The sequence below is a fragment of the Scophthalmus maximus genome, chromosome 17 (genome assembly GCF_022379125.1).
Source record: "Scophthalmus maximus strain ysfricsl-2021 chromosome 17, ASM2237912v1, whole genome shotgun sequence".
Classification (NCBI taxonomy): domain Eukaryota; kingdom Metazoa; phylum Chordata; class Actinopteri; order Pleuronectiformes; family Scophthalmidae; genus Scophthalmus; species Scophthalmus maximus.
The window spans coordinates 16,530,331-16,557,680 of NC_061531.1; the positions used below are offsets into that span (position 1 = coordinate 16,530,331).

Consider the following 27,350-nt stretch of genomic DNA (forward strand, 5'->3'; position numbering starts at 1 on the left):
GCTTGCACTATAGAACTATAACTCAGAAGGATTTGCTCAACATAATTTGCTGCATAGTGTACGTGTTATTTACAGTATATAAAGATGAACGATATGACAGCTTTGAAAAAATTGAAGCCAAAACACCTTGATCGCCCCCTTGTGGCTGGCTGCCGAATAGGTCATAAACCCCGCCTCCTCCATGTAAGCAGATGGGAAATGGACCAAAATTTTTTTTTTAAAAATCAAAGCACACGTTTTTTTTCTTTTCCAAAGATGGCTTCTGTCATTTTTGATGTACATTCAAGTTTTCATGTTTCTGATAAGTTTGGCTTTAATCTGTTTTTTTGATGCTGTACAAAACGGGGTGAAATTTCATGATCGACAGCTGAGACTGACTTGCGATTGGTTGAGGGGTTAGGCAGTTTATTATCCAACAACTTCTTTGCAGTTGTACTTTTCACCAAATGTCAAATCATAAACATGTCATAATCATAAATAACATGCAGTTAGAGGTATATCTGCCATGCAGTCATCATAATATTAATTATTAGGGTGTTTATTTGAGCCTTTGCATCAATTACGCACTTGTTGAAAGCAACATATGTTTTCGGTGTACTGTAACTTCAAACACAGGATTGCACTCCTGAAGATCACAGCAGTCATGTGTCTCAGTGTCAGCATCCCTCAGCTTCCTGGTACACGCACATGTACAGTATATCACAGTCCATGCTGATAGGCCTCCCATGATTCATCGGTGTTAACGCTGACAGTGAACACACACTCACACACACACACACACACACACACACACATAGAGCTGAGGCCGTAGGTTTAAAGTGGACTAAGGAGCTGGATTGTTTGCAAGGAAAACACGTCAAACCGGGGTTTAATCGCACCTCATCATGTTTCTCCGATGACATTACACAGAAACATACCGGCTGATCACCAGCTTCTCTCTCGGAGTCCGACCTTTGCCCCAACCTGCCAGAAGCAGATCCCTTTACAAACAGATGACTTTTGTCGCGGGGTTCACTCGGTTTCAAACTCTCCTCTTTCCCTCAGCTGTTGTTTCCCCCTTATTACTCATCTTGTACGGCAAGAAAGCAATCGGAAGAAGCAGCCACAGAGCGGGACGGCGTGCACTTGTGTGACTCGCCGGGGCTTTCTGAGAAGGGCCCTGGCTGGTGATGGGCCCGGGGCAGAGGGCGCGGAAGTGTTGAAGCTCAGCGCCGAGCCTCCGAAAATAGGAGGATATTCTCCACAACTGGACTCGCCGGCTAAAAACAAACCAAACTTGACTGAGTGACATCAGGGAGAGGGGAGGCGATGTTGACACAGGGATTTTGGGCACATTCTGTTTCCTCAGGCTGTGTTGTTGTGAAGCTGCGTGATCCCCCTCCCCATGGACTCCAGATTATAAATACACTGAGAGATGGGAGGGCGACGGAGCAAAGACAGATCTTCACATTAGCTCCCCAAAAAAAGTCAGGAGGATCAGACAGACTGGTCGCCGACCTTTAGTTTCCAGTTGACTGTCCGTTGAATGTTAAAGCTGTAAACTCTTCCCTCCGAGCATGATAGTTTGGTTTGGTTTGTCTGTTTGTTTGTTCTTTAGCAGGATTACTCAAAAAAGTTGTGGACATATTTGAAGGAATTCTTTTAATCAGAGACAGGTCTCGGCCATGGTAACAGGTGACTTTATTTAAGGAACGATCAAGATCCGGATCTGTTTTGAAGAATTCTTTACCATTGCGAGATGGATTGCTCAGCCTTGGAGGAGTGCTGTTGTTATTAATATTATTATTATCTACATTTCATTGCATGAATAAACTCTATTAGCTGACCAGTGGTGGAAAGTAACTAAGCACATTTACTCAAATATTGTACTTGATATTGTATTATACTTTATACTATTGTACAGAAAGTAAAAACTTTCTATTTTATTAAAATATTTATTTTGGTTGTTTTTTACTTAACAGCATAATATTATAATAAACAAATCAATTAAAATACATTATTATTGGACACAGGTTAAAACTTTATTGATCCCCTTGGGGAAATTAATCCAGCTGCAGCATTTAATGTACATATAAATAAATCATTAGTTAAATTCCAATAATATGATACACATTGATCATAAAAATTTGAAATTATCAACATGTTTTCTCTGTCATTTTGGGTTATTGAGTGTAAATTGATGAGCAAAATAAGTTTTTTTAATATTGAAATTAAATTTAAAACATAAAATTGTCATATTAAACGCAGTGCAACATTCGTGATTTTCACAATAATTTGAATGGACAACATCAGACAAAAAACTGCAACTTCCTGTATGTCAAAGCAGCATAGTGCCACATTCGGCTCTGGAGAGTTCACACACAGATTACAGGTTTATTCTTCATCTTGAGTCGTGCCTGACGTCATGTACGTCTACATTTGTGCATCAAAGAGGCAACACAGAAAATACACTGAATGTCAAGTTGAATCAAATATTATAAAAACAATTATAAGTGGTGGATGTGAGACCCTCGGCTATGTTACTCCAAAAAATGACAGTGGTTTTAAAGGAGACATATTATGCTTATTCAGCTGATTCAAGTGATAAACTAAATTTAAATTATGAACCTGAATATGAGCATAATGTCTCCTTTTCTCTGCACCATTTGCATCCATCAATTTCATTTTGGTGAGATTATTCTACTCCAAGCATCACATCAGAGTAAATAATCAAAAAAATGTGAAAAGTAATTATTTTAGCACAAGTAGGCAGCTGAATATCTTGCAAATATCATGTATTTCATGTTGCTGCTCTGGTGTAACAACTTGATCTGAGCCTCAAGAGTAAAACAGAACTTGTAGTTGAAAACCAAGAGCCTGAAAATATTCAAGGCATAAATACTTTATTTCCACATTAGTATTAAAAATGCAGACGTCTGCGGGGCACAATATCTCCTCTATACTGTACAGGTTTCAGTTATGTGTGTGTGTGATGTAAAATGAAATAGCATTATGTACAGCCATTAAAAACTGTTCCAAGAGAATTATTGTTGTACAGTAAATTTTCACATGAACAAAAAGACGCTGTCAGCGTGCCGATCATCGGCCACCTCCGTTGGCGGCTCCGCCCCCGCCTCCTCCTCCCGATTGGTCCTGAGCGCCGGACATCATCAGGAAGAGGACGAGAGGAACGATGTACATCCACTAGAGAAGACCAGAGAAAAGACAAAAACAAAACAGGATGTGAGCACAACGAGATCTTTGTTTTCAAGGTAAAAAATGTCATCACTGACGTGTGTTTACAACAGTTGCAGATTGGTCATCCCAGATTAGGTTCAAAAATGTTTTTTTCTGAACAGAAGAGAAGAAAGGTTGATGTTTAAGAGTGGGTGAGAGACTGCAGAGTGAAGAAGAAGAAATCTCAGGGTCAGACACCAAACACACGATGAGCACATTCACACCTACATTCAAGATTAAGGATTTATTTTTATCTTAGCGAGGAGGTTTCCTCACACAAAGTGTGTTCTGAATTCAGAAAAAAATTGAGATTTATATTTGTCAGTAAGAAATGTATTTGGCATTGAACCTGGACGAAACATCGCAGAGTGGATAAGGAGGAGCCGAGCGGGAAATGAAGGGGTTAATTTCAGTTAGTTACATTTGCTGAGAAGTAAGGGCTAAAATGTGACAGTCAGAGGAGGAGGAGGAGGAGGAGGAAGGGGGACAGAGGGAGGCACAAGTAAGAAGACAGTACTTCAGTGGGCATCAGCTCTGCTCTCTGCCTCCCCCTGCTGGGGGCTGTGCCGAATTGGAGGCCATGAGGAAGATTGCACCTCCCAGAATCAAATACCACTGGAACACAGCACAGCACCGAGTCAACACAGAGTCAGCAGCACGGCTCACTGGACATTGGCAAGATACACACAGCACAGTGCAAAACAAAGACAGTGAGAAGGGACACGGGACCATGTTCTCCGAGGGGAAGGTTTCCAAACACGGAGCTCGAACGGAGAGACGGTTTTCGTCTCTTTGTGAGCAGATTAACTCAGACTGGACTAGTTCAGTTGAAGGGCAACAGCATCACATGGGGGAAGCGTGAAAGTACAGAGCAGGGACTCACTCAAAACATGACAGAGACTTTTCAAACCTGACCTGCTTGGTTCAGTTAGAACTAAATCAGGGTTCAGGCTGGTGTCTAAAAGCCTGTGCTCAGTTGGTTCCAGACGGATTTTACCATAACTTCAAACGCTTAACAGCTACTGAATCCATTTGCTGTGGCAGACTTTTTGTCCTGTTTCTGTCGGTTTGTCTCTTTATGTCACGGTGCAGTTGCTGTCTAAATTATTAAAGCCCATAATCAGTTATTACATTGTGAGTTTCTCACTAGAAGATAAACAAACACTTCAGGTTCAGAGAAGTGTTGCATAACCCGCTGCTGGAATTTAAATATCCATGAGTATGTGTTTACTCCTCTTGGTTAATTTGTAAGAAGTCAGTGTAAACACACACCAGACCAGAACTTAAAAATGAACTTTTTGTCCTTGGTCTGAACTGAATGAACCAAACTTCAGGAGTGAAAAACCCTCAGAACACAAAATCTCATCGGGAGAACAAACAGAAAATGTGCAAATATTTAGACTTTTTCAGATAAAATATTCCCCGGCTTTTCTGCTAAAGAAATCAGCAAGAGACACGGTGAAAAAAAAATCTTGAACGACAGTACTGATATTCTCTATATGCCATATTATACCACATGCTGCAGGCAGGGAGAAAAAAAAGTTGCGGTGGGTCTGACGGAGAAAAGATGAGATGAGCAAAACAGGCATTATCATGTTTTCATTAACTACACGGCCCATTAGGATTATCACAGCCCAATTACTGAAGGCTGAGAGAATGTCTCGCTGGACTCATCAGCAGGTTTCAGTACGAGTACTTACATATTTAGCAAAGAAAGATTTCTGCTCTTGTGGATTCTTTGATTTCTTCTCAGATTCCTGCTCCATCCGTTCGATGAACCAAGCCGTCCCAGGCCTGGAAGAGAGTCGGCAGTTAGTATTCAGACTGTTCGTCTACCTATGGGGAAATTATGCGAAGCTCCTAAGCCAACACAAATAGAGTATGACTGAATCAAAGGCAGATACACAAGAGGGTTTCACTGAGGCAACGACAGCGAGTAGATGAGAGAGAAAAAAATATTAAGAGAAATATAATCCAGGACTGACCCAGTTGCATTAACAGGCGGCATGACATGGAGTGTGGTGTTGAAAACCTCCAGATCGACCTCGTCCTCGACCTCAGTCCCCCTGCAGGCGCCGGGTAACGTCACTATGGAGACGCCGATAAGATACCCAGATACGTCGGTGTGGAGGGTGATCGAGTCGCTCAGGTGGGACTCAACCATGGCACACTGAGCATCACAGGAGAATACAGGGATATGTTACAGTTACATCAATATCACATGATGTATGTGATGATGATGTTGAAATTTATTACATCTATATTACGCTAATTTTCAAAAGCACTTAATCTCAATTATCTCTGCTTTGATAAATACACAGTTTATCATAATCCTTGTATTTCGTGGGGACAATATCATGCTACACCCATTCCTATTTAATAAACTGTATCTAAATTTATTACACTTTATAGCATAAAAGCATTAAGATTATAATTATATTTAAATAAATAATATTTAGTGGCTGTAGGATCACGTGAAAAGGTACAAGCTATTAGAAGCCCAGATATACAGTCCCCAGTGTAAACACTTAGTTGAGTACACAATCACATCATATTTTAAGAAATCAATACCTGCGAGGATCAGCCGTCTTATCAACCAAGTGATGTAGTTTCTTTATAACTGTAACATTATTTAACCACGGGTGCCATTGACATCAAAACTCTTAGATAATAAGTCAATACTAAAGTTACAAAACAATACAAACATTGTTTTAAGTCAGAGTCCACTGAGAAACAACACAAATCCAAATACAGTATGAAATCAAAAATGCAATCAAAAAAGAGAGACATAAATCCACTTTCACTGGATTAACTGGGAGGTTTACAGGCTTTTTTCTGCATTCAAAGATATTCGAAAGAGTCGTCACTGGATTGATTTTGTCTCAGCAATGGCACAAATGTTACAAGAAGACGACGACAGACTTCTACGACCCCCAGGTCTTCCTGTTCTCTCTCACACAGTCGTATTGGGCTACGTTGAGTAAAATGCTTTGTTTGTGGGCTAAAACGAGCGGAATACATACGGCTCTGACGAACGCTGTGAGGTAACCTTCCATCTGCCGCTCCGTCTGCCTGTCCGCCAGCAGGAAAACACGAGGCACTTGGATTCTGTACAGGCCGTCCACTGCGGCCACTTCCTGTCAACCCATTTCAAAAAACACACGTTAAGAGATTCTTTCGTACGACTTCTTACCTTTGACTGAGGATTTCTGGTCTTTTACTCAAATCTGCTCGTCAATGCTCAACGCAAATTTTGTAAGGAACAATGACTTAATTCAAATTTCATCTTAAATGGGACAAATCACCATCTCTGTGTGAAAAATTCAGTTCACGCAGGGCTACAGTTCTCTTCAGTCGCCGTGTATTTCACCCGATCATCACAGCTCACCTTCAGTTTGGTTCTGTCTTCCTCCGACAGCTGGTTCTGATTCAGCAAGACGCCCGGCTCCCGTCCAGCCTTCAACAACAGCGCACCACGTACTCGAAACTTTGCAACATCATCTGAAAACAGGAGGACGACAACCACATACAGTAAGAACAGATGAATACATGAGAGCAGAGACATTGCTCCTCAGTTACACATTTAATGTCATGTTTTTCCAAAGAATATTCAGCAGTAGGACCATTTAAGTTGAATGTTTAGCTGCCAATTTCCCAATGTGTCATTGGAGAAATTACATTAAATGGACAACATGGTTGCCAGATAATATTCATACCTCTTTTGCGTTACAAAAACAGGCAGTGAATCTTCATACAAAAATGTAAATATTAGAGACCAACAACATACCGATCAATGAGAGATCAAGAACTGTTTCCAGACAATATTATTTCAAAAGATCCATCTAAAATAATACAAAATGAGGTAATGAATCAAATAAAAGGCGATATATAAACTACAATAGAACATTATCATATCACCCTATATGCCGATTTTTAGAGAACACGTTAGCAGTTCTGAAAAAAAACTGTCAATTTCTCTTGAAACATAAATAAATTAAAATATACGACCACAAATATCAAACTGACGGATTTCTGAATGGGGTTCGGTGTGTAGCTCGTCTCATTGTGGCTGAGCTAGCTTAGCAGTATTAGCTAACATACCGGCGTTATCAATCGCAATACGCAGCATAGTGACAATGCAAAAAAAATAATGAACACATTCTCACCGACTTCGAATGAATGTTCAAGAGGCACAGAGAACCCACTGAACTCGGTGTCCAAGGCATCACCGACCTGGGAAACAAATATATACCACGCAGTTAGCCTTTAGCCGCACACGCAATGCTAATGCTTATCACACAGCTAACAGATGCAGCTTCCGCTGAACTGTAGTCAAATGTTTGGGTTATATTACTGACTTTTATTTTTACACTTACCCGTCTGCCGTTATTACAACATACAGATTTCGTGCATACGAAAAGAAAAACCGTAGAAACAACCGCAATATTAAATGGAAGCAAACGAGCCATTTTGACAGGACCGGAAGACTCAAGGTTACTGCAACGACGTTAACTCTTCCGGTGTTTTTCAGAACAAAAGCCTCTGAAATAATTTTTTTTTTAATCTTTTCTTTTCTTAAATATTAATTGCGGAGTGTTTGTTTTTCTCACCTAACTAAAATTATTTACTAATTTAATTTAGGTCTCTGTTAGATTTTGATCCAAAAATGTTGGGAGTTTCATTGTATGGTTTCGTCATCATTACATGTTTGCCTGGCTCCATAATTTTTATCATTACAAAGCTTTGTTTATATCATTATTTCACGGTTTAAATGATTGGCAGCTATAAATACTGATCATCCACACACACACACACACACACAGACACACACACACACACACACACACACACAGACACACACACACACACGCACACACACACACTTACACACACGTACACACACAGTTAAGTGTTAACAAGGAGCTATTTAAGGCATGGGTTGACCTACTTGTTTGTATTTTAATATGTAACTCTCGGTACAGTATTATATCATCTTACTTTTCACTTATGTCTGTATATGAACATGCAATGTTGTCACCTACTGTATCAATGCTGCTGCGTAAGAACATTGTTGTGCTGATGTCTTGTAACATGTCAGCAACAACGTAATGTACATTTTCTTTCCTTGGCAAATAAAAGCAGTTCTGATTCCTATTTTTGGCGGCATAAATTTCATCTCCGTCTTGCTCTATATTTTGGCTTCGACAAAGACGGTTCTGACAGGATGGATAATGTACATAAAAGACAAGCTGTTGAGCAATTATCAATCTGATGTGATGTTTTTTTTAAAAAGACAGCCATGGATCCCTTCACTTAGCATTATCTACTGTAAAATACGTATAGGATTTAATAAATCATTATCTATGTCTTAGTTTGTTGGTTGGGTCAGTTGGAACACAACAAAAAAACAAACATTACAAAAAAGGATTCTGTACCTGGAAGTCAGTAAAATGCTGTGAACATTCATCACCAGCTTGACTCTGGGTGCACTAACACGTCCCGGGCCAACAGAGGCTGCTAACAGACCAGAAGAGACCCACTACCTCCCCGTCGCACCTCCACTCCTTTTCGAAGGGGCTTTTAAAAGTGTCATTTTTATCAATGGAACACTAAATGTTTATGTCCTGTGATGAAGAACGGCGCTGTTCGTGTCCCTTTAACCCTCTGAACCCTAAGACATTTTTTCCTATTTTTGGTCCCTGTAATAATGACTCTCACAGATATTCATTATAATGACAGACCAAACAACAATAATGACTATTTTTCCCTCTTGAAAACTGTTCTTTGAAACCTTGGCTATAAGATTTAACAATCCAAAACATTCTTACTAATGCAAATCAAAAGTTAAAAATAAGTCCTTTGATTTTCCAACCCAAAAAGTCACTTGTGCCATTCCGCAAAGAAGACACAGTGTCAGTAGTAGTAGGAGTAGGAGTAAACAGGAGGAGTGAGAGGTCTTGTTTTCAGTATAAAATCTTCGTTTTCTCCCCGGACCAGTCGACAACACAGCGTCTGATTGGTACAAGTCTGTAACAAAGCCTCTGATTGGTCAAAGTGTATCCAAGATGGATGGCTAGAAGTCCTCTAACAACAACAGTAAACGTTTACGTCTTGAAAAACGGGAAAAAAATGATAATAAAAGCCATTCAATGTTTGATTCATCGTCATGGACATGTCATACAAAGTCTCCGAAAAGACACTGAAGTTCCAGGCCGCACTACAAATCTTCTGAAAGAAAGGTTTCTTGTTAAAACCTGCACTGAATCAGTGCTGCACTGATCTCAAGACCCTCATCGGTGAATTAGTGTACAGCCACACTGTGTCCTCATCCAGCTGGGACAGGCTGTTGTTCACATCTGGCTTCAGAATGCGTCTCACATGAGTGCCCACTGACCTCTTGGGATCGGATATCCATCCTCATGCTTTTTTTTTTACTTTCACATGTAAGAAACCTTGATCACTGGAGGAGAGGATTCCTCTGGACATTTAATGCCGTCTGACTCTAAAACCTCGTCCAAGTTTTCTTTGCACACGCACATTTACAGTACCATAGAGTGGGAAAGGGAAGCTTTTAAAATTGAATGCAAGCAGAGACCGCCTGGTGGCAAAGGGGCTCTAGACTCTGACCATGTAATTGGAATGTGCCGGGGTTGATTCCCACCAGAGTCTTCTGTTGAATTAAGCCAAAAATGCCAAAAGAGTAAATATGATTATATATTGAATGCACACGCCGATTTGCTGTCTGTCTGTGGAGGGAAGCATTTGAATGCACACTTACTTTCCAGAAGCATGAATTTGAATCCCATGTGTTCAGCGGTCTACATGTGATCAAGAACCATTTTTAGGGCTCGTACTGGTGCTTGAAATCCTTGGTTTGAAAAGTGCTTGAATTTTGGATAAAGTGCTTGAAAATGTTTAAATTGTATCAGATTTTTTTTCACAACAAACACATGACACATTTTAAACCATATAAATTATGTGTCCTTTAATTTCTTATCCTTCTGTTATTACGAAACACGATTTGGGTTGTTTATAGCATAATACCAGCTCTTTAAACATATGTATTCTTGAAATATGTAATTTACCACAGCTGTAAGGTGCTTGAAAAGCTTGAAAATCTACCTTGAAATTGTTTGAAAAGTGCTTGAATTTGACTTTGGAAAAGGTGTATGAACCCCGCATTTTAGTAATACAATGGACAATCTGCAAAAAATTTGTCACCAAATGTCTTTTTTTCTTCTTCTCCTACCAGATGAGCTATCTCCTTAATATGGCGGCAACTCAGGCCTCGGTTTGTTTGCAGCTCCCTGCCCTCAGCTCAATATACAGCAGGCTCCGAGCGCAGGCTATGTGATATGTCGCACCGCAAAAACAGGAATTTATAGATGATGTTGTTGTTCTTCTTCTCCGGGCCCGCGTGTAACAGGATCCTGGCCTCACTTACTCTTTTAACCGGGTTTGCGGTTGCCAAAATTTGCGAAACAGTCAAAGGGTCGACCACGGGGCAGGATGTCTGCGACTTCCATAACTTAGAGAGTATCACCCCAAGAAAGAAGACAGAGGCAGCAGCATGTTTCTGCCAAAAGTGATTGATGTAAGTTATTTCTCAATTCTTATTCCTGGCTGAAGAGAGTTCTGCTGACACGCGATGAAAACCTCCATGGATACAAGTGAAAGGCATCCATCATTTCAAACTGCGGCATTTGCGGCACTAAAAGTGCTGAAAGGGAGTTTTGAATCCAGCGTTAATCCTTTAAGTTTAGAATATCAAAGAGTCAAAAGTTAATGTCCTATTACACAGCAAACTTATTTTCACCTTTTTTTGGATATAATGACTTGGTTGGAGTGAGTGAAACCTTATGACAGGCATAATTTCTGACATTTGAGAGAATTTGGCTCACATTGGAAGATCACTGGCAAAAATGTCAAACACATTTTGATAAAGACAGGAAGGTCAAAAACATGGGCCATAAAATTCCAAGATGTGGCTCCACAACGACTCAGACAACCTGCAGTTTAAAACAACTCAATAAAAATAGGAAAATAATTTACCCTATATTCCTTAAATGTCCGAAAAGCTCCTGCGGGATGCTGCCAATGCTTTATCTGCCTTTGACTGTGTATGAAATCTCCAAATAATGAACAATATTAAAAACTAAACAGGTGATCATCACCAGGTTTGCCATATTTATGCCTCATTAAATTACAGGTGGATGGATATATAAAGTAGTTTGATGGGCTTGTGACACATCATTGTAACAACGTCTGCTCTGTGTGGAGCATATGGCGACTGAATCCTGCGATTCCCCCCTTGTCTCTTCTCTCTGCCTTTGAAAAGGATTCAAACCCCGTATACGGCGTCTAATTCCCCTCACTGCAGGACAGCACATTACTCTCTGTCACATCCTAGACAACGGTGTCACCTTACTATTTTTTACTAAAAATATTAACGCATGTATATTTATGTGAGACGACAACGGGACTTTCGCTTTGAAGGAAGACGCTGTCATGTTCTTGTCTGTCTGCGTGTGCTGTTGAAAAGTGGAGCGTTGTGAAAAATGAGAAAGAAAGTCAACAAAATGTGTTAAAGCACAGTAAGATGACACATGATACCTCAACTTCTTGGGGTAAATCAGTTGGAAATAATTTTCTATCTATCTATCTATCTATCTATCTATCTATCTATCTATCTATCTATCTATCTATCTATCTATCTATCTATCTATCTATCTATCTATCTATCTATCTATCCATCTATCTATCTATCTATCTATCTATCTATCTATCTATATATCTATCCATCCATCCATTCATCCATCTATCTATCTATCTATCTATCTATCAATATCTATATATCTATCCATCCATCCATCCATCTATCTATCTATCTATCTATCTATCTATCTATCTATCTATCTATCTATCTATCTATCTATCTATCTATCTATCTATCTATCTATCTATCTATCTATCTATCTATCCATCCATCCATCCATCCATCCATCTATCTATCTATCTATCTATCTATCTATCGATCTATCTATCATCTATTTATCTATCTATCTATCTATCCATCCATCCATCCATCTATCTATCTATCTATCTTTCTATCTATATTTCTATCTATCTAGATGGGGAAACACAAAATGAACACAAAAGGGAAACTAAGTCACTTGATAGCACACTGTTGAAATACAGACCATATGTGATTCGTGATCGCAGTTGATTTTTAATGGGATTATAGTTTGACAGCGAGGTAGAGAGAGCTGCCTGTTGGGCCGGCGGATAAATGTTGTATGTTGTTGGTGCCAAGAAAAAGATCAGACGAATCAACCAGTTACCAAATAAACAAGAAAAATGCTTTCAATATTTTACAGCGCTGGAAAAAAAACGAACAGCTTATCCCTCATGTGGTGTCAAAAAAGTACAGTAATCTTAAAAATCAGTCCACTGTCAGTCGATGGACAAGAAGGTGATTGTTTATCTGAGCCATCGAACATAATTCCACCACATGCATGTGTATGTAGACGTAGCTAGATGCCCCTGCATCTTATGGACTAAACTTATGGAGTTCATCAGACTTAAAACAGAAAGGAGTAATTCCACATATTGTTTCTTTTTTTAAACGTTTCTCAAATTCAATCAAGTCTACTGTTGTCAAGCATCAAATCAACCTTGATAATCGTGCAACGTGTTATAAGATTTGTCAGGTTTGCATGGAGCTTGCCCCTGATCAGGCCTGGTTGTGTACTAAAGCTTTTGTCCTTCTGATATTTTCCTTCCCCCCCCCGAAAAAATGCATTAGCAGCCAGTTTAGTTTTGTCTTAAAAATAATCACATTGCAAAAATATTAAATTGTGACGCTCAACACCGCCCCAGACGGCTTCGGTCGCTACCTGTCACGGGAAAGTGGACGTAGAAGTGGAGAGGACCTGCTTCAGTTGGCTTAACGTGCACTTCAGTGAGGCTTAACTACTGCTAGTGTTAAATAACCCCGGGGTCATCGTCCACAGTGGATCACCGGATCATGCGGGACACCTACAGTTAGTCTCCTATAGCCGCTTTGAATCCAGAGTATACGAATAATTTCAAGATGTTGAAAGAAATGAGTAAATGTAATAACCCCACCACTGACGACCTGTGAACCCATCAAAAAACACTATATGAGGTTATTTCTGCTTAAAATTCAAGTAATGTAAAGTTAGAATATACAGTAGGATTTGTTTTGTCCTCTTCAGAGAGCCCTCCATAATCTCCCTTGATGTATATTTTGTTCTCCATGAACGTCTGAATGTCAAGTTGCGCTCTGCCTTAAATAGCTGTTCTTCAATCTCTCATGCCTCTGTTCCCGCCTCAAGTTCCCTCCGCACAATAAGAAGCCTCAAAGAATGTTTAGTTTGTTACAGTCAAGGTTATGGCTGCCTTGGAAACTCGGGCAAACGAGGAGATGAGCGCAGAGTTGGAATAAAAAAGAAGGGAGACGACCGAAGGGAGAGTGAAAAGGAGCTCAAATGCATAATTTAACAGCGGTGTATATAATATCTATATACGGTATGCACGGCGCTGCCATGTAGAATCAGTCCAGAGTCGAGCTCCTGTCACTATTATTTATGCATATTTTCTTTTTTAACGCGTAGTGGCAAATCCTCGGTGTAGAAAAACGATGTGCCCACAGTCATGTCTGCAATGGGTCGGGAACATTCATACCTCTTCAGGAACTCGTGAGGTCAGCGACCTCTTTCCACTGTGTGTGACCTTGTTCCTCACATCCCATGTGCACAAGCTCCCAGTCCCATAAAACACAACCCGATGACAGCTTTGGCTACCGGAGAACAAATGGGATTGTCAGAGCCTGTAAGACGGCAAGGGCTGCTTTTCTCCACTCCTCCTCTTCAAGATAGGGAGCGTGTGACAGTTATCGGGTCACGGAGGAGGGCTGGAACCTGAGTTTGATAAAAAGCAACACCCTCCCCAACCAAGATTCTAATGCTTGCACTCCATCCGTTGGTTATTAACAGGTCGCATTATATCATGTGATACTCTTAACTTCTCTGAAGGTCTCTTGCAAAGCAGAAGAAGGCGAAGAAAGAAATGAAATGAAGAAATGGTGTCTTTTTTTAGGGATCCAACACTGACGTCGTGCCGCATGGATGGATTGTTGAAGGGGTCAGGTGAGGTCGGAGCCTCTATTAAATAACTGTTGATGCTCCGAGTCAATCCCACGACTACAGGGAGAAGCAAAATGACCACAAACAGGAAATGACAGAAAACTGAAAAACGACTGCAGAGATAAGTAGAAGGACATAAAATAAGAGACGTACAATGATCCCAAGTGTGACTAGTTTGCAAAACAACCGAAAGAAAAGTCCCACGACAAGTGTGATAAGAGAGACGATGAACGCACAGAATGGCTTGTGTCTCTTCTAAACTGTGAGTCTTGTGGCTTCAAGCTCCGATCCTGTAAGAAAAGGATGAAGTGAAATATCCATTTGGGGTATGGAACAACCTGCCTACCTCCAGACAACATAATCCTTCCCCCTTTAACGACTGCACCTTGCCCCCCGAATCATTTTGATACGCCCCCCCCCCCCCCTCCTGCCTCGGTCAAACACGTGAGCACTTAACATCACTCAGTCAAGATGTCACTCAGAGCTGATCAGCATCTGTCCTTCCGTCATCCTTCCGCCTCCAGCGACCTCGCGAGTCAATCAGCTGGAGGTTTTTTTTTCTTTCTTTCCGAGGGCTGGACTTTTCTTTATGGCTCTGAACCACTTTTACCGCTCGTGGCGTCTTCCCTCTCCTCCTCAAAGCTCGGCAGCTCCTTGCCAAGGTTTCAAGTGACAACCATGCCGTCACTCTCCTCCTGCCTTGTTCCACTTCTTTTGGGGGGGGGGGGGGGGGGGGGGGAGGAGTTGACTGACAGCGGTACTGAGTGTGTGTGTGTGTGTGTGTGTGTGTGTGTGTTTGTTTGATGGGAGGGTAGGGGGGTGTTGAGCTGATAAAAAGGGATGAAGGAAGAAATACAGGCAGATCCGCTGACACGGAGGGAGGAAGACGCTTTCTGAGGAACCACTATAAACAGACAGAGACATGCCTGAGCCCCAGAAGCCAGGTAAGCCGGTCCAGCCCGTGGGATTATAGTGGGGGGAAACCCGCCGATCAAAAAACAAAGGTGGGAGGTGACGACGCAGTGAAAAGTTCAGATGAGCGACAAAAAGGAAAAGCAACAAAGAATTTTCAAACCCACAATTTTAACCCTTTCTCGACAAAAATGCTTGAATTTGGGAAACGAAGGCAGTGCTCTATTATACTTTCAAAAAATTCTAATACAGTCAAGATGTTACTTTGTATAAAATGAGTTCGTTTTATTTCATTAGTTAGTAACAGGGCTCATGGCTTTGTACTTTTACTTTCACAGTAACCAATATCTAGTTTGAGGAAAGGCAGGAAGATGTAACGTGGATGTCTTAATTTGCCCCCTTTTTTTTTCTAGAAATTTAAATAAATGTAAGATTAGATAACAGTAAAGGAAAGAAATGTCTATAAATGCTGGAGAGGCCGTAGCCTCCAGTGACAGTGATAATAGATCTTGTGGTCACTTACAGTACAGGGACAAATGTGATGTGTGTGTGTGTGTGTGTGTGTGTGTGTGTGTGTGTGTGTGTGTGTGTGTGGGAGAATCCTCTCAGGCCCTTGAAGTGCATTAAGCTGAGGAAAGCAGGAACTGGTGACAGGATATAAAAAAAATCTGCCCACTTACAGTAATGTCACTTACAGTAATGTCAGACTCGAGGTTCGAGGTTATAACTGTGGAGATTACCGCTACGTGTAATCATTTAGTGATTGTGTTTTTATACAAAGATTAAATACATATGCATTTGCGTTTATGTCATCTGCAGGGCTCTTGAAATAAATGTGTGAATCCAGTTAGGCGAAATTAAATCAATTGACACGAATGTTTCATATGAATTGAAATAAATTTGAAGTCGTTTCATGACTGATAATAAGACCTTTCATTGCACCATAAACTAAACTGCGCTTATGGGATCGCATCCGTGTAGCCAAACCTGACCATATATGTGTTATGGCATTCAATAACCGACGCGCAGGGACATTAATGGACCACTGGCACGGCACTGTGATGTGTGACATTAAACTCCACAGGCTGCGGCGTACGTCATAATGTTTCTTATCAGTCGCGGCGTCTAAAATATGCTCCGCCGCCTTTTGTCAACAGTGACCTCAAAGCACTGTAAAGCAGCTGGCAGCATGAAACCCGAGAAACGAAAGTGCATGCGTGAGGGGAAAAAACAGAGGGAAGGAAGGAAGGAAGGCAGGACGGGAAAAGGAGGGGGAAACAGATAAAAGCGGAGAGATGAGCGGGGTGATTTGTTCGAGGGGCCTCTGCCGAGTCAGGTGTAACTACCTACTGTCATATCTCTGCACCTCAGACACCTAATCTTTCAGACCCTGATTGCCTCCCTCACTCTGTTGCGCTGTCTCCTCCTCCGCTGGCACCCCGGCTCCCCTTGCCAATCGGCCGCGAGTTCACCGATGTCGCCATTATTGTGGATTTCAGTCAAGGTGGCACATTTTCTCCGTCGATAAATATTCGTTGATCTATTTGCGCTCCGCTCAAACTCCACCAGACGAAATCCCAAAAAATACATTTTCCTAAGACCAAGAGGTGTCTTTCCATCGGTTCCTTGAAAGTCCATATTTGGAGATGCATGCCAGCGTGGCATTTCACAGATCTGAAATGTCCCCCGTCCAAAGCGGTTTATACCCTCTCCCTTTTTATTCTCCATCGTGCAGTAATCTCATCCCTGCATTTCATTATATCTGACCAATGTGTCGCCAATGCAGTGTCCTGACATCACACGTATCACGTTGCCAACACCACATTACTCCCTTCTCCCGGGCCTCATCTTGTTCTTGTCTTTCCGCACATCCCAAATAGTTGCTCATCTCTTGAACTTCATGACACTTTCTCAGCCATGTAGCTCCTCTGCCACTCCCGATCAGGTGGCTCCCGCGACTCGCCCCGGTGGCGTCTCGCTCTCGACGGTTATGGCCACCTGAAGCCGCGGGCTTGTGGCCGGAGCACGCATCCCAATAAACAGCCACAAGAATAGACACGAGAGCCCTTCAGTACTACGAAACCACAGCAGCTCAGCTCTGTGGATGTTGGATTCTTCACTGAAGTAAGACAAGTAAAATGTCTGTTGCGTGTCTGTTGAATGCCCCTTTTTTTCTGTTGGAGTTCTGGTACTAAGTGGATTAACACAGTTGTTTGGTTGGCCATTGTTCTTATGATGAAGTTACCTGGAAATTGTGGCGAAGGAATCAATCGAGACTGGACAAGAACTGGGCATCTACAAGTCTTTCTTCTTGCTTTTGCAGGGAAGCAGTTGTTCAGTGGAAAGTAAACCTCTTGTCACCCCGTATTGGCTGCAGGTTAGAAGGAGGCTAACATGGTGTCACTCCCACCGCGGCTCACAACTGGTCCAGTGTAGCGTTACCTCATACCAAGGCCGTCACCAAGTTCTCGCAGACATGCACCGGCTGCTTGATGGATTGCAGACAGATGCAGTGTCGGGTGACTGTGCTGTGAGGTGCCTTCAAAGAGAGTTTGAGAAGTTAACTGAACCCTGATTTATCATGAACAAAGACTCTCCGAACGCAGCGCCGGCGGGGCGTTGTGCAGAGGATACAGAGCCAGACTTTATCCCTTATTTTAAAAGCTTCCTCTGTGATTGAAAGGCCTTGGCCTATTTGGAGCCCTGGCTGAGTTGATGTGAGCTGCAAGACAAAGGGAAATGAATGGAAAGCTGAAGTGGATGACAGCTTAATACGGTATTTAAAGCCGCCTTTGTTTACCGAACACCGCAGATGCCTCTTCCCCAAATAAGAGTCGCGTTTAAAAATTGTTTTTCTCGAGTTGAGACTACTTCATTCACATTATAGCAGTTCATCGAAATCATCAAGAGAGTTTATCGCGGCGCCATAAAATCTAATCCTCGAATTTTCACACACCTTTTTTATCCCTCCTCCAACCCTATTACCGAATCCTTTCATTTCTCCCAACTTGTTCGTCCATAAATCTTCATCCTCATGTGTGGCAGAGAGGAGAGGGAGACAGGAGGGGGGGGGGGGGGGGGGGGGGGGGGGGGGGGGGGGAGACATCACCGGTGGAATCCAAACAAGTCATAATTCTTAACATCATCACTATAACCCAGGGTTATAAGCAGCTGAGCACGTCCCTCACATTCCCTCCACAGGCTTGCATGTCTAATCTCTCTGTCCTCGGCCACAACGGGCTTAGAGCGCTGCCGTTGCCGCATTCATACGGGAACGCCGGCACCTTTATCGGCTTATCTCGGTGGGAGACACGTTATCAACGACCTTTGTCTTTGCAGGAAAAAGGTCCGAGCACATAGAGCTCACTGCACGCTGCCGAGTTCAAATGAAGTACAGAGGAAAAAGTGGGAAGAAGAATACGAGGTCGTATAAATGTTGCATCGCGTCCGTATTTCAATAATAAAGCGACACAAAATGGACACTAAATATTTCACTTCTGACAAAGATGACAGCACAATTGTCTTGAGACCAAACCTCCGGTCACAGCAGCTATCTGCTCTTGGAGAGTTTGTTGTTGTCAAAAACAACATTTCCCATCGTCGACAGATTATTTTTTAGATTATTTTGAGGTTCTGCTGGGGCATTTTTATTTTATGATACTTTATTCTTCAACTCCACATTTAAGAGGTGGTTTCACTTGTTGCTATACAGCATATTGTACATTTACCTGTTAATGTATATTTCATTTTTTGCGAAAAGTCAATACAAAACAAATGACTGTAATCAGCAATTATAATTATAGATGATTATAGATTCTTATCTCTTAAATCTTATTCAAAGCACCACATACTTTAAGCTCTCACAGGTTTGTGAGAAAAAAGTCTTTTTAAAATATTGAAAACATTTTTTTCTCCTTACTAGCCGAAGCTCAGCAACCAAAAACAAAAAGTAGGTCATCTCCAAACTTGCAAACGTCGGCCTCGTCTTTCCTTTCGTGGCCAGCATGTTTAAAACTGTGAGCTCTTATCCACCAGGTAGAAAAAACCCCCCAGCTGACAGTTTCACTGTCTGCTGAAAGGTCAAGAGGAAAATTGACATTTGGTCAATCAAAATCAACGACTAGTGTCAGTACTTTTAAGAAAGGAATTGGCAGATTTGAAATCCAGCTGGTTTCTGGGAATAGAAATGCATCTTATTAAGATGTTTATATAATATTCGGCCTGATCTTGTCACTTGTCTTTTTTGGCAGCGTGTCAATCATGCAACTTCTGGAAAAAACAAAACAATGGCACCAAAAAAATCAAATCAAAATTGACCTGATTTTCAAATTGTGTCAATAATTGATTTTGCGGGAAGCTACACAAGCGTGTGCCACTCAAGAGGAATACTCAAAGCGGCCTGTGGTTATTTCATCTGATCCCAGGATTGCGACATCGCCTCGCCGGAATTGCTGGAATATCTGTGCTCTGACGTCGTTTTTTTCTTTATTTATACAACATCCGTTACTAATCTGCATGTCAAGCTACTATTTAATCGTTACTCCGGGTTTATCCGTTTCACTTTCTCCGCCCTCGGGGGGCCGACGCTCTCCAGCGCATGATATACTTCGGCTGCAAGTCAGATCGTCAAAACTGTCGCATTAACTTGGCAAGTGATTGACTGATCGGGAGGGCAGGGGCTTAAGTGTACCCCGATTCCGCCGTCAGCGCTCGTCTCCATCCTCACCATAAAACGGTGAAACTCCATCAGTCACGCTCTGCCCCCCCCGGCGTGGATGCCAGCCAAGTGCCACTAATAATACCATTGATACTCATCCACACACTCAAGGTTTTTTTATAAATAGATTGTTTGCATATTAATCTCTTCTTTATACTGCGCTGCCAATATTCACCCATTTTGATGTATGTTTGAATATGACGCAAATACATGAACAAACACCCCTCTGTCACGCCATTATCATCTTCTTCATGTGGTTTGAGTACAGTAGCAGCTTGGCCCAGTTTGATCATAGGATGTAATAATGTGTGCATGTTTCCCCGTGAGATTGGGAAAATATGAGTGAAATTGGAGCGGATGTGAATTTGAGTTACTAAAAAAAAAGAGCTGCTCCTGCAGTTTGCACTTCTTCAAGACTGACAGGCTTTGAGAGTCAGTGACTCACAAGTGACATATCAAAGAAAGAATATTCAGAAGCACACACACAATTAAACCTCCCATAATGCATCTTGATTTGTATCCTTCATCAGTCGCCCCCTGCCTCGGGCCGTGTGGGGAAGTTTGCTCCCGGTAACTCAGAGACATTTTTACAACCTACAACTATTTTTACGGGCTGAGCAGTGCACTCCCCGTGATGAGTAAACCAAAACTGGATGTGTGGAGTTGCTGGAGTGCTGCCTCGAACAAACTCCCCTCTCACGCCACTTGTTTTTTTTAACAGCCTTCAGTTTACCTCAGGTTTAACTGCTGAATATAAATTCGCAGGTTGATTCTGTGATTTTCTGATTCTAAAAACAATCTTCACTAAGTTCCTTGGGGAAAAGCAACCTTATAAGAACGTAGGCACATACTGATTGGACATGGTTTTGGTTCGATGTTGTGCAATCAGTTAATAGGGACCGCTACTGTTACTCTTACGATAACATCACGTCTGACGAATGATAAAGTGATACGTGGATGTACCGCGAGAACGGTTCTGTGGCTCTCGGCTTTGGACTCGGAGGTCGAACTCAAACACTTCGCAAACTGCAAAAGCTGCTTCTTGCCGGATATACATATGTGTACAGTCGTGGCAACGCGAGCTTGTTGCTTCTCCCGTGGCCGACACACTTCGCCAGTGTAGATGGTAGCGGTATTGCGTTAAAAGGGGCACCAGGCCGCATTAAGTAAGTATGAACAGTGGGAATATGTAACCACCAAATGGCATTGTGCTCCGCCGGAGAGGAGGCCGCATGGGCCCCGGTGTCTAGTTAACACGTCTGCCGTTGCCATGGCTTACGGTTGTAGACACGCTTAAGTGACTTAATTTATTCAGCAGTCGCCCAACATCAAGCTCCAGTGGAAACAAAAGCACTTAAGTGGTGCGTTCCTCAGCAGCAGCATTAGAGCATTATCAATTTGAGTTTAAAGAGACAGCTGCTCAGTGCGTTGCATCGAATTACACATTGAGACAAATATGAGGATTTTGTTTCCAATTTGTTTTTCTTTCTTTCTTTCTTCTTTTTTTTCTTCTTTTTTCTTTCTTTGTTCAGCGAGAGAGAGAGAGAGAGAGAGATTTAAAGATTCAAATGTTTGGCTTGGCCGGACTTTCTTTGGCTCGGCCGACTGAACAAGCAGGAGACGTGCGCAGCAAAGGGAAGACGGGGAAATGTCAAGAGAGATTAACGAAGCACATTCCACAGGGGTTACCCTTCAAAGGAAGAACGGGAGGAGAGAGCGAGTCAGAGACACACTGTGTGCACAGCAATATTAATCTACTTATTGTTTTTCGGTATTCAAAAGTGATGGAAATATTTGTTTTTGTGTTTAATATCCGCCCCGTGTTTGATCACATCGTGGACATCTCTGCTGCTGTTGCTGCACGTGTTCAAAAGGGCCGATCTGTTGAGCGTTTTTGTTATTTTATCACGTTTATTGTATCACGTGGCATTTTGTAATCACCTGATAGTTTTTGACACTCCGACCGTGGTGGCAAGGAGCGAGCGGCTCAAACCTCGTCGACGGAAAGTCTTAGTCGTAAATATGTTGGTTTTGGAGTGATGGGATTTTACTGTGGCAATCCACTAGCTGCAGCTGACTTTGATATATATATATATACATATACATATTTTGATTGACGAAGACAAAAGTAAAAGCACACACGCAAATTAAATGATTCTGGAGAATCTGATTCGAGGGGCGACGTTATGAAAGTTTGCACTTTTCGAGGAAAGTACGATCCATCAAACACCAGCACAATTTCTGTAATAGGGCGTGATAAGAAATGGAAGGTATATATGGTGGGACAGTTTTACTGCGGCTCCCGTGAATTTCAAAGCTTCTTAAAGTGGCAATGATCAATATTTTTTGATATTAATAATGTATCACATAGCCGTATCTATGTTTAATGCGAATGGGGTCAATGGCGGTGATTAAGAGAGAATTTGGACTCCGCCGCCTCTCTCGGCTCTTTGAGCTTCTCACTTTAATCTTTCTTAAGTATCTTTGAGCTCATTGTGATGCTGCCAAAAAGCTCAACGCATCCACCCGTCTACTCAGCAGCAGGCAAAGTTCGCAACTAGCAGAGGAGCATTATGACGCACAGTATGTTGCAGCTTAAGAGCCAGATATGTTCACGGAGAACAAAAACTGAGCTAAAAGGGAGTGAATATTTGACTTTAATTCGCCAGGTGACCAGAGACGCAAATGAATGCTGTCGACTGCAGCCGTCTGCTGATGAGTTCACTGAATCAGCATTAAAGGTGTTGATATACTGTAATAGTAGCAGCGTTGCAGTCATATCTTGTTTCCGCTGCCCCCAACTGGCCAGAAATATGTTACATCAGATTTGCGAAATGCGTGTAGCCTTGTAATCCATGGCTATGTATGTCCATAGAGCATAACACGCCAATTGAGTGGATGCTTAAGCCGTCGGAGCCTTGAAAAATCAGGCACGCGTACATATTTTAGCGTCCGTGGTCAGAGACAAATCCCCGACCCGGGCACTGTCAGTGCTCTGCTCATAACAGCTCAGCTGTTACAGCCAAGCACATTCCTATTTTACACACGGAGATCCCCCTCCGCGTCTCAACACAGGTATTATCTTAATCAGTTCACGGCCTGAACCATTTCAGGGTCTCGGGAGTTTGAAATGATACAAGCGATAAGCGTTTGGTAGTAAAAATGGTCTATAATTATGACGCTCAGGCCATAAAGCGAGGCGTGTATTTAAAGAACGTGTTGGACAGTGACAGAGTCAGCGAAAACCGAGTGAAAGTCCTCTTTCAACAAGCCTCTCGCATGATATTTGTTAAATATAAACGCTGTATCTCATCTCATCTCCCCGACTGAAGAACCCAATCCTCGGGCTCTTAACCGGAGGCTTCGCGCCATCCTTGACCCCGCTGGCCCCGGCTCATTCTTCTTCTCTCTCTCCCCGCTTTGGTTCTCACCTCTTCACACTCCATCTCACTTAACATTTCTCCCTTTTTTTTTTTTTTGGTTGCCTCAGAAGAACGTGGAATCAGATTAAAGTAGGACAAAGAAAGTGCTGAGAGTAGGGATTTGCATTAAGCGAAAAAAGGAAGAGGGAACGGAGAGCAGAGGAGACATTATCCATTTAACAGATACCTGGAAGACGGGGAAAGAGACGACTGTGGAAGGGACATTATCTAGGCCACACGGGACGAGGGGACTGTGAGACTGTGAAGAGGATGAGGATGGATCCAGCCTGACAGGAGTGGTCATCAGCTGTGCATTACCTCCGGCATTATGGCGGGAGGTCTGAGGGGGTCACAGCTTTTCCGGCTTTTCACCACAGAGTGGTGGGACGGACAGGCGAGCAGACGGCAAGCAGAGGGAGGAACGTGTGAAGTGGGCTGAAGGAGACACAGGGGGCGCTTATGGGTAATTAGAGGAGGAGGGAAAAATTTGGCAAAATACATCCATCTCATCAGGCTGAATCACAAAGTGGAGCTTCGGCCGAGATACAAAGTCTCACCGTCGCCAGTTGAGATGCTGTAGATTTGCTCCATGCGCCCAAATGAAATATCTGTGTTGGCGATATGGAACTGATGAAACTTAAAAGTTAAATTTTGACTTTAAAAAAAAAGAAGCTATGCGGTAATTTGACTCTATGGATGACAATGAACTCCCAGATCCTCCGATTTTTCCTCGGCGCCACCGACACGTTCGGCTTTTTCGGTTTGGGGCTGAACCATCTCGCCGACGGTTGGAGGGATTGTCCCGACATTTGGTAGAGAATGCCTTCTACCGACTTAAATGGTTCCATCAATGCTCGATGGATGGTCGCAAAATTTGATACAGACATTCTTAGTTCCCAGAGGTTAAACCACCAGGTTGAAAAGGGTCCTCTTTGGTGAAAAGAACAAGAAGTATTCAGACCTTTGAGCAAAGTAAAAGTAGCGATACCAAAGTGTGAAAGTACTAAACCAAGTAAAAGATTTGGCAACCTCTAAGTTTAGCATGCTAAACATGCTAAACTTAGATGGCGGACGCCGTAGGCATCCTTTCTCGCTTAACTACGGCACGTTGGCAGCGGGAGCATGTTAGCATGCTGATGTTAGCATTCGAAATCAGAGTGCCACCGTATCTAAGTACGATCTCGGGGCAGCTGGCGTGGCGGGAGACTTTATCTCGATCAGCGTGCCTCGCGGGCCGCTGCCCTCTCTGAGGGGAAACGCAATATAAGCACTCAAAATGTTCAACATATCAACCAGTGAGCACACACACACACACACACACACATACACACACACACACACACACACACACTCACACACACACACATACACACACACACACTCACACACACACACACACACACACACACACTCACACACACACACACACACACACACGGTCTCTTAAGCAGCAAAGAATCAAAAGCTCTGTTCATACAGAGAGAGATGGTCTCACCAGTGTTTGAACCCCTTTTTGCCAACACGAGCTGCCAACATAAAATGTGTCATGAACGGCATTAAATATTTTCTCAGTGCCTTTTTTTGATGTTGCTTAAATCATATGCACCCCCCCCCCCCCCAACTCTCTAGTCATCTGCATGAAGCATCACCATGGGACACAGAGAAAAAGAAATTCTCTAAAGCGCCCTCCAGACTCCCGACCTCACATTGTCACCAACCTAGGCAGGAAAAAATAAATAGGCAATACTGAGCAGTGAAAAGCTTATAAATTAGATATGAAAGGGTGATCCTGATAACATGTACAAAATCCCTATGTTATCATCCCGGGGGGGGGGGGGGGGGGGGGGGGGGCGGGCGACTCAATTTGCTGCACACACAATGTTGCGGGAAAATAATAGGAGGAGAAACGCGCCAGTGTCTATCTGCCGGCTCCCCGCCACAGGCTGAAAGAGGTATTATGTTTTGTGTCTTGCATGTTTGTTATAGGATGATGTTTTCGTGATGATATGTTCACATTATGATGTGAAGAATGAGTTTGTCTGTGAGAGGGTATTTTTCTCTCGCCATCTCTGGGAAATTGGAAAGTCCAATCTCCTCCAGCTCTACAAGGTGTTTTTTTTCTTTCTTTCTCTTTCTCACACTCACCTCTGTCCCTCTTTGTCCTGATTCACACTGGTTTACATTAGAATGGTACTACAGCTGTGGGGCAGGCTGACGAAAGGATGTGCTCGGCGAAACAGAGCAAACTGTCACTCACGCCTTTATGTAACTAAAAAAAAAAGAAAGAAATGAACTCAAAACGCAACAGTGTCTGTACGCAGAGGGAGTTGCACTTGTGAGACACACGTCCGACCCTTTGAGCAGACGCATGTCATTCTACATTGATGTTTTCCCTTATGAACATTTCCTCTCAGAAGCTGTAATGTTCCTTTTGAATCAGCATGGGACTGCTTTTCGAGCAAACACCTGATGAATTTCAGGTTGGTTAAAAAAACAACCCCCCCCCCCCCCCGCCCCAAAACGGTTATGTTATTAATCCCACATATCCGACACTGCTGCAATCTGTTTCCATGGTGATGTGATGACATTTATTTGCAGCCCCTGAGTTGTCTCTCAGGGTGACGATCGTTTCCCGGCCACGAGCCCCTCCACCCTGTTGTTCTGTTATGTCACGGTAAAACAGCCGAGGGAGGGAGAAGAGGGGGCAAAAACAGAAGAAGCGAGGACCGGAGGAGCACACGCAGTACATGAACTGAAATCCATTCAGCCGACGTTCCTGCTGATTTGTTGCGGACCAGGGGTGTGAGAGATGCTCCAGGAGGAATCTGAAGAAAGTCTTTTACTGTCCCGGTGCGTCACGGATCCCCTCTCGGACTGAAGTGCTGAGAGAGGCATTAACAGATTGCCCCCCGAAAAAACCCACTTCTATATCTAAAATAGAAGTGTTGCCCCCCCCCCCCGCCATCAACCAACCAGTATGCCAGACATGGAGTGCCAGCCCCGAGCACAGGCGGAGAGCCAAGGCCGAGCCTTGATATCTTAGACCCACTGTTAAGTAGGCGGCTCAGGGGACACTTGCTCTCTGCAGTGTCAGTTGTGGCTTGTTGTTGGCGGGTCGGAGGGACGATAGCTGTCGGGAGGACGTCCTCACGCGTCTCCGGGGGGGGGGCTTTACTGCCTCAACTGTACGTCTCAACGAAATTGACGGTTAAGACGTGAATGCCGTCAGAGTCGAATTATTGCTGTTGAGCCACGTGGCCTTTGGTTCATCTGGCAGACAGAGACTCATTCCTAATCTGCCATCTCATTAGACGCCCTTGAGCTTCTGAAGTAACCCAGATCTGGGATCCTGGAACTTTGATGTACTTATCCTAGCAGAAGCCTTTTTTTTTTTATTATTGTCTTGAGGGGCCGCCCCTTTCAAAATTTTGAAGCCCAATTATTCCTCATGATCTCTGAAAAAAGAAAAGTACTTATATTTATCTCAGCCTCACTGGTTCTGTAAACCGTCTGAATAATGCACTATTCCCTCTCTAGCCAGAGGCAAACCCTACAGAAATCAAGAAGATGTGCAGCGAAGCAACTTTGCCTGAGTGCACCTTCCGTGCGCGTGTGCATGCGGATGTGTGTTTATGTAATTAAAATGAAAACTGCTTATTTTAAAGTGTATATTTTGTGCAGTTTTTTTGTCACGAAGGTGCGTGATTTCGGCTTTGTGCGTCTGTTGTGTGGTTCCCCACGTTATCTGAAAATAGTTGTGTCCTAAAGAGAAGGATGTCCATATGTAAAAAAAAAAGAAAAAAGAAGAAAGAAGCATGATACATCACACAGCTTCGTAGGTGAATCCAGTGGTGAACAATTGCCCCCAGATGTGTACGGGAATGATCATTACCTTGTTGCCTCCTGAGGATTCAG

General features: G+C 42.7%; 2 protein-coding genes across 18 annotated transcripts in view; one reads left to right on the forward strand and one right to left on the reverse strand.

Moving 5' to 3' along the window:
* Window positions 1-1,999: 1,999 nt before the first annotated feature.
* On the reverse strand, window positions 2,000-7,750 carry emc10 (ER membrane protein complex subunit 10). 2 transcript variants are annotated; one of them, XM_035616002.1, is made up of 8 exons: window positions 7,593-7,750; window positions 7,383-7,449; window positions 6,605-6,717; window positions 6,240-6,353; window positions 5,202-5,386; window positions 4,917-5,010; window positions 3,734-3,831; window positions 2,000-3,183 (listed from the first exon to the last, which is right to left on the reverse strand). In XM_035616002.1, the coding sequence occupies exons 1-7, from the start codon at window positions 7,683-7,685 to the stop codon at window positions 3,745-3,747; spliced, it is 753 nt and encodes a 250-aa protein (XP_035471895.1). In that variant the 5' UTR covers window positions 7,686-7,750; the 3' UTR covers window positions 2,000-3,183; window positions 3,734-3,744. The 2 variants fall into 2 exon arrangements, with proteins under 2 accessions (XP_035471895.1, XP_035471893.1); XM_035616000.1 differs by lacking the exon at window positions 3,734-3,831.
* A 7,423-nt stretch (window positions 7,751-15,173) lies between these two features.
* mybpc2a (myosin binding protein Ca) overlaps window positions 15,174-27,350 on the forward strand; it is a 44,059-nt gene continuing 31,882 nt past the window's right edge. For 11 of the 16 annotated variants that reach the window (XM_035616116.2, XM_035616117.2, XM_035616118.2 and 8 more), the window contains exon 1: window positions 15,209-15,328. In XM_035616116.2, the coding sequence (XP_035472009.1) occupies window positions 15,307-15,328 (22 nt within the window). In that variant the 5' untranslated portion in view covers window positions 15,209-15,306. Of the gene's footprint in view, window positions 15,329-27,350 lie in introns of all 16 variants that reach the window. The other 5 variants (XM_035616127.2, XM_035616129.2, XM_035616130.2 and 2 more) reach the window with 3 other exon arrangements.

What these genes read in the sequence shown, in the direction of transcription:
- emc10 (XM_035616000.1), bottom strand. Translation starts at nt 7,685, where the DNA reads ATGGCTCGTTTGCTTCCATTTAATATTGCGGTTGTTTCTACGGTTTTT. An exon ending in AAGACAGAACCAAACTGAAG is followed by an intron (nt 6,354 to 6,604) that starts GTGAGCTGTGAT and finishes ATGGGTTGACAG; the next exon opens with GAAGTGGCCGCAGTGGACGG. An exon ending in CCGCCTGTTAATGCAACTGG is followed by an intron (nt 5,011 to 5,201) that starts GTCAGTCCTGGA and finishes ACTCTCTTCCAG; the next exon opens with GCCTGGGACGGCTTGGTTCA.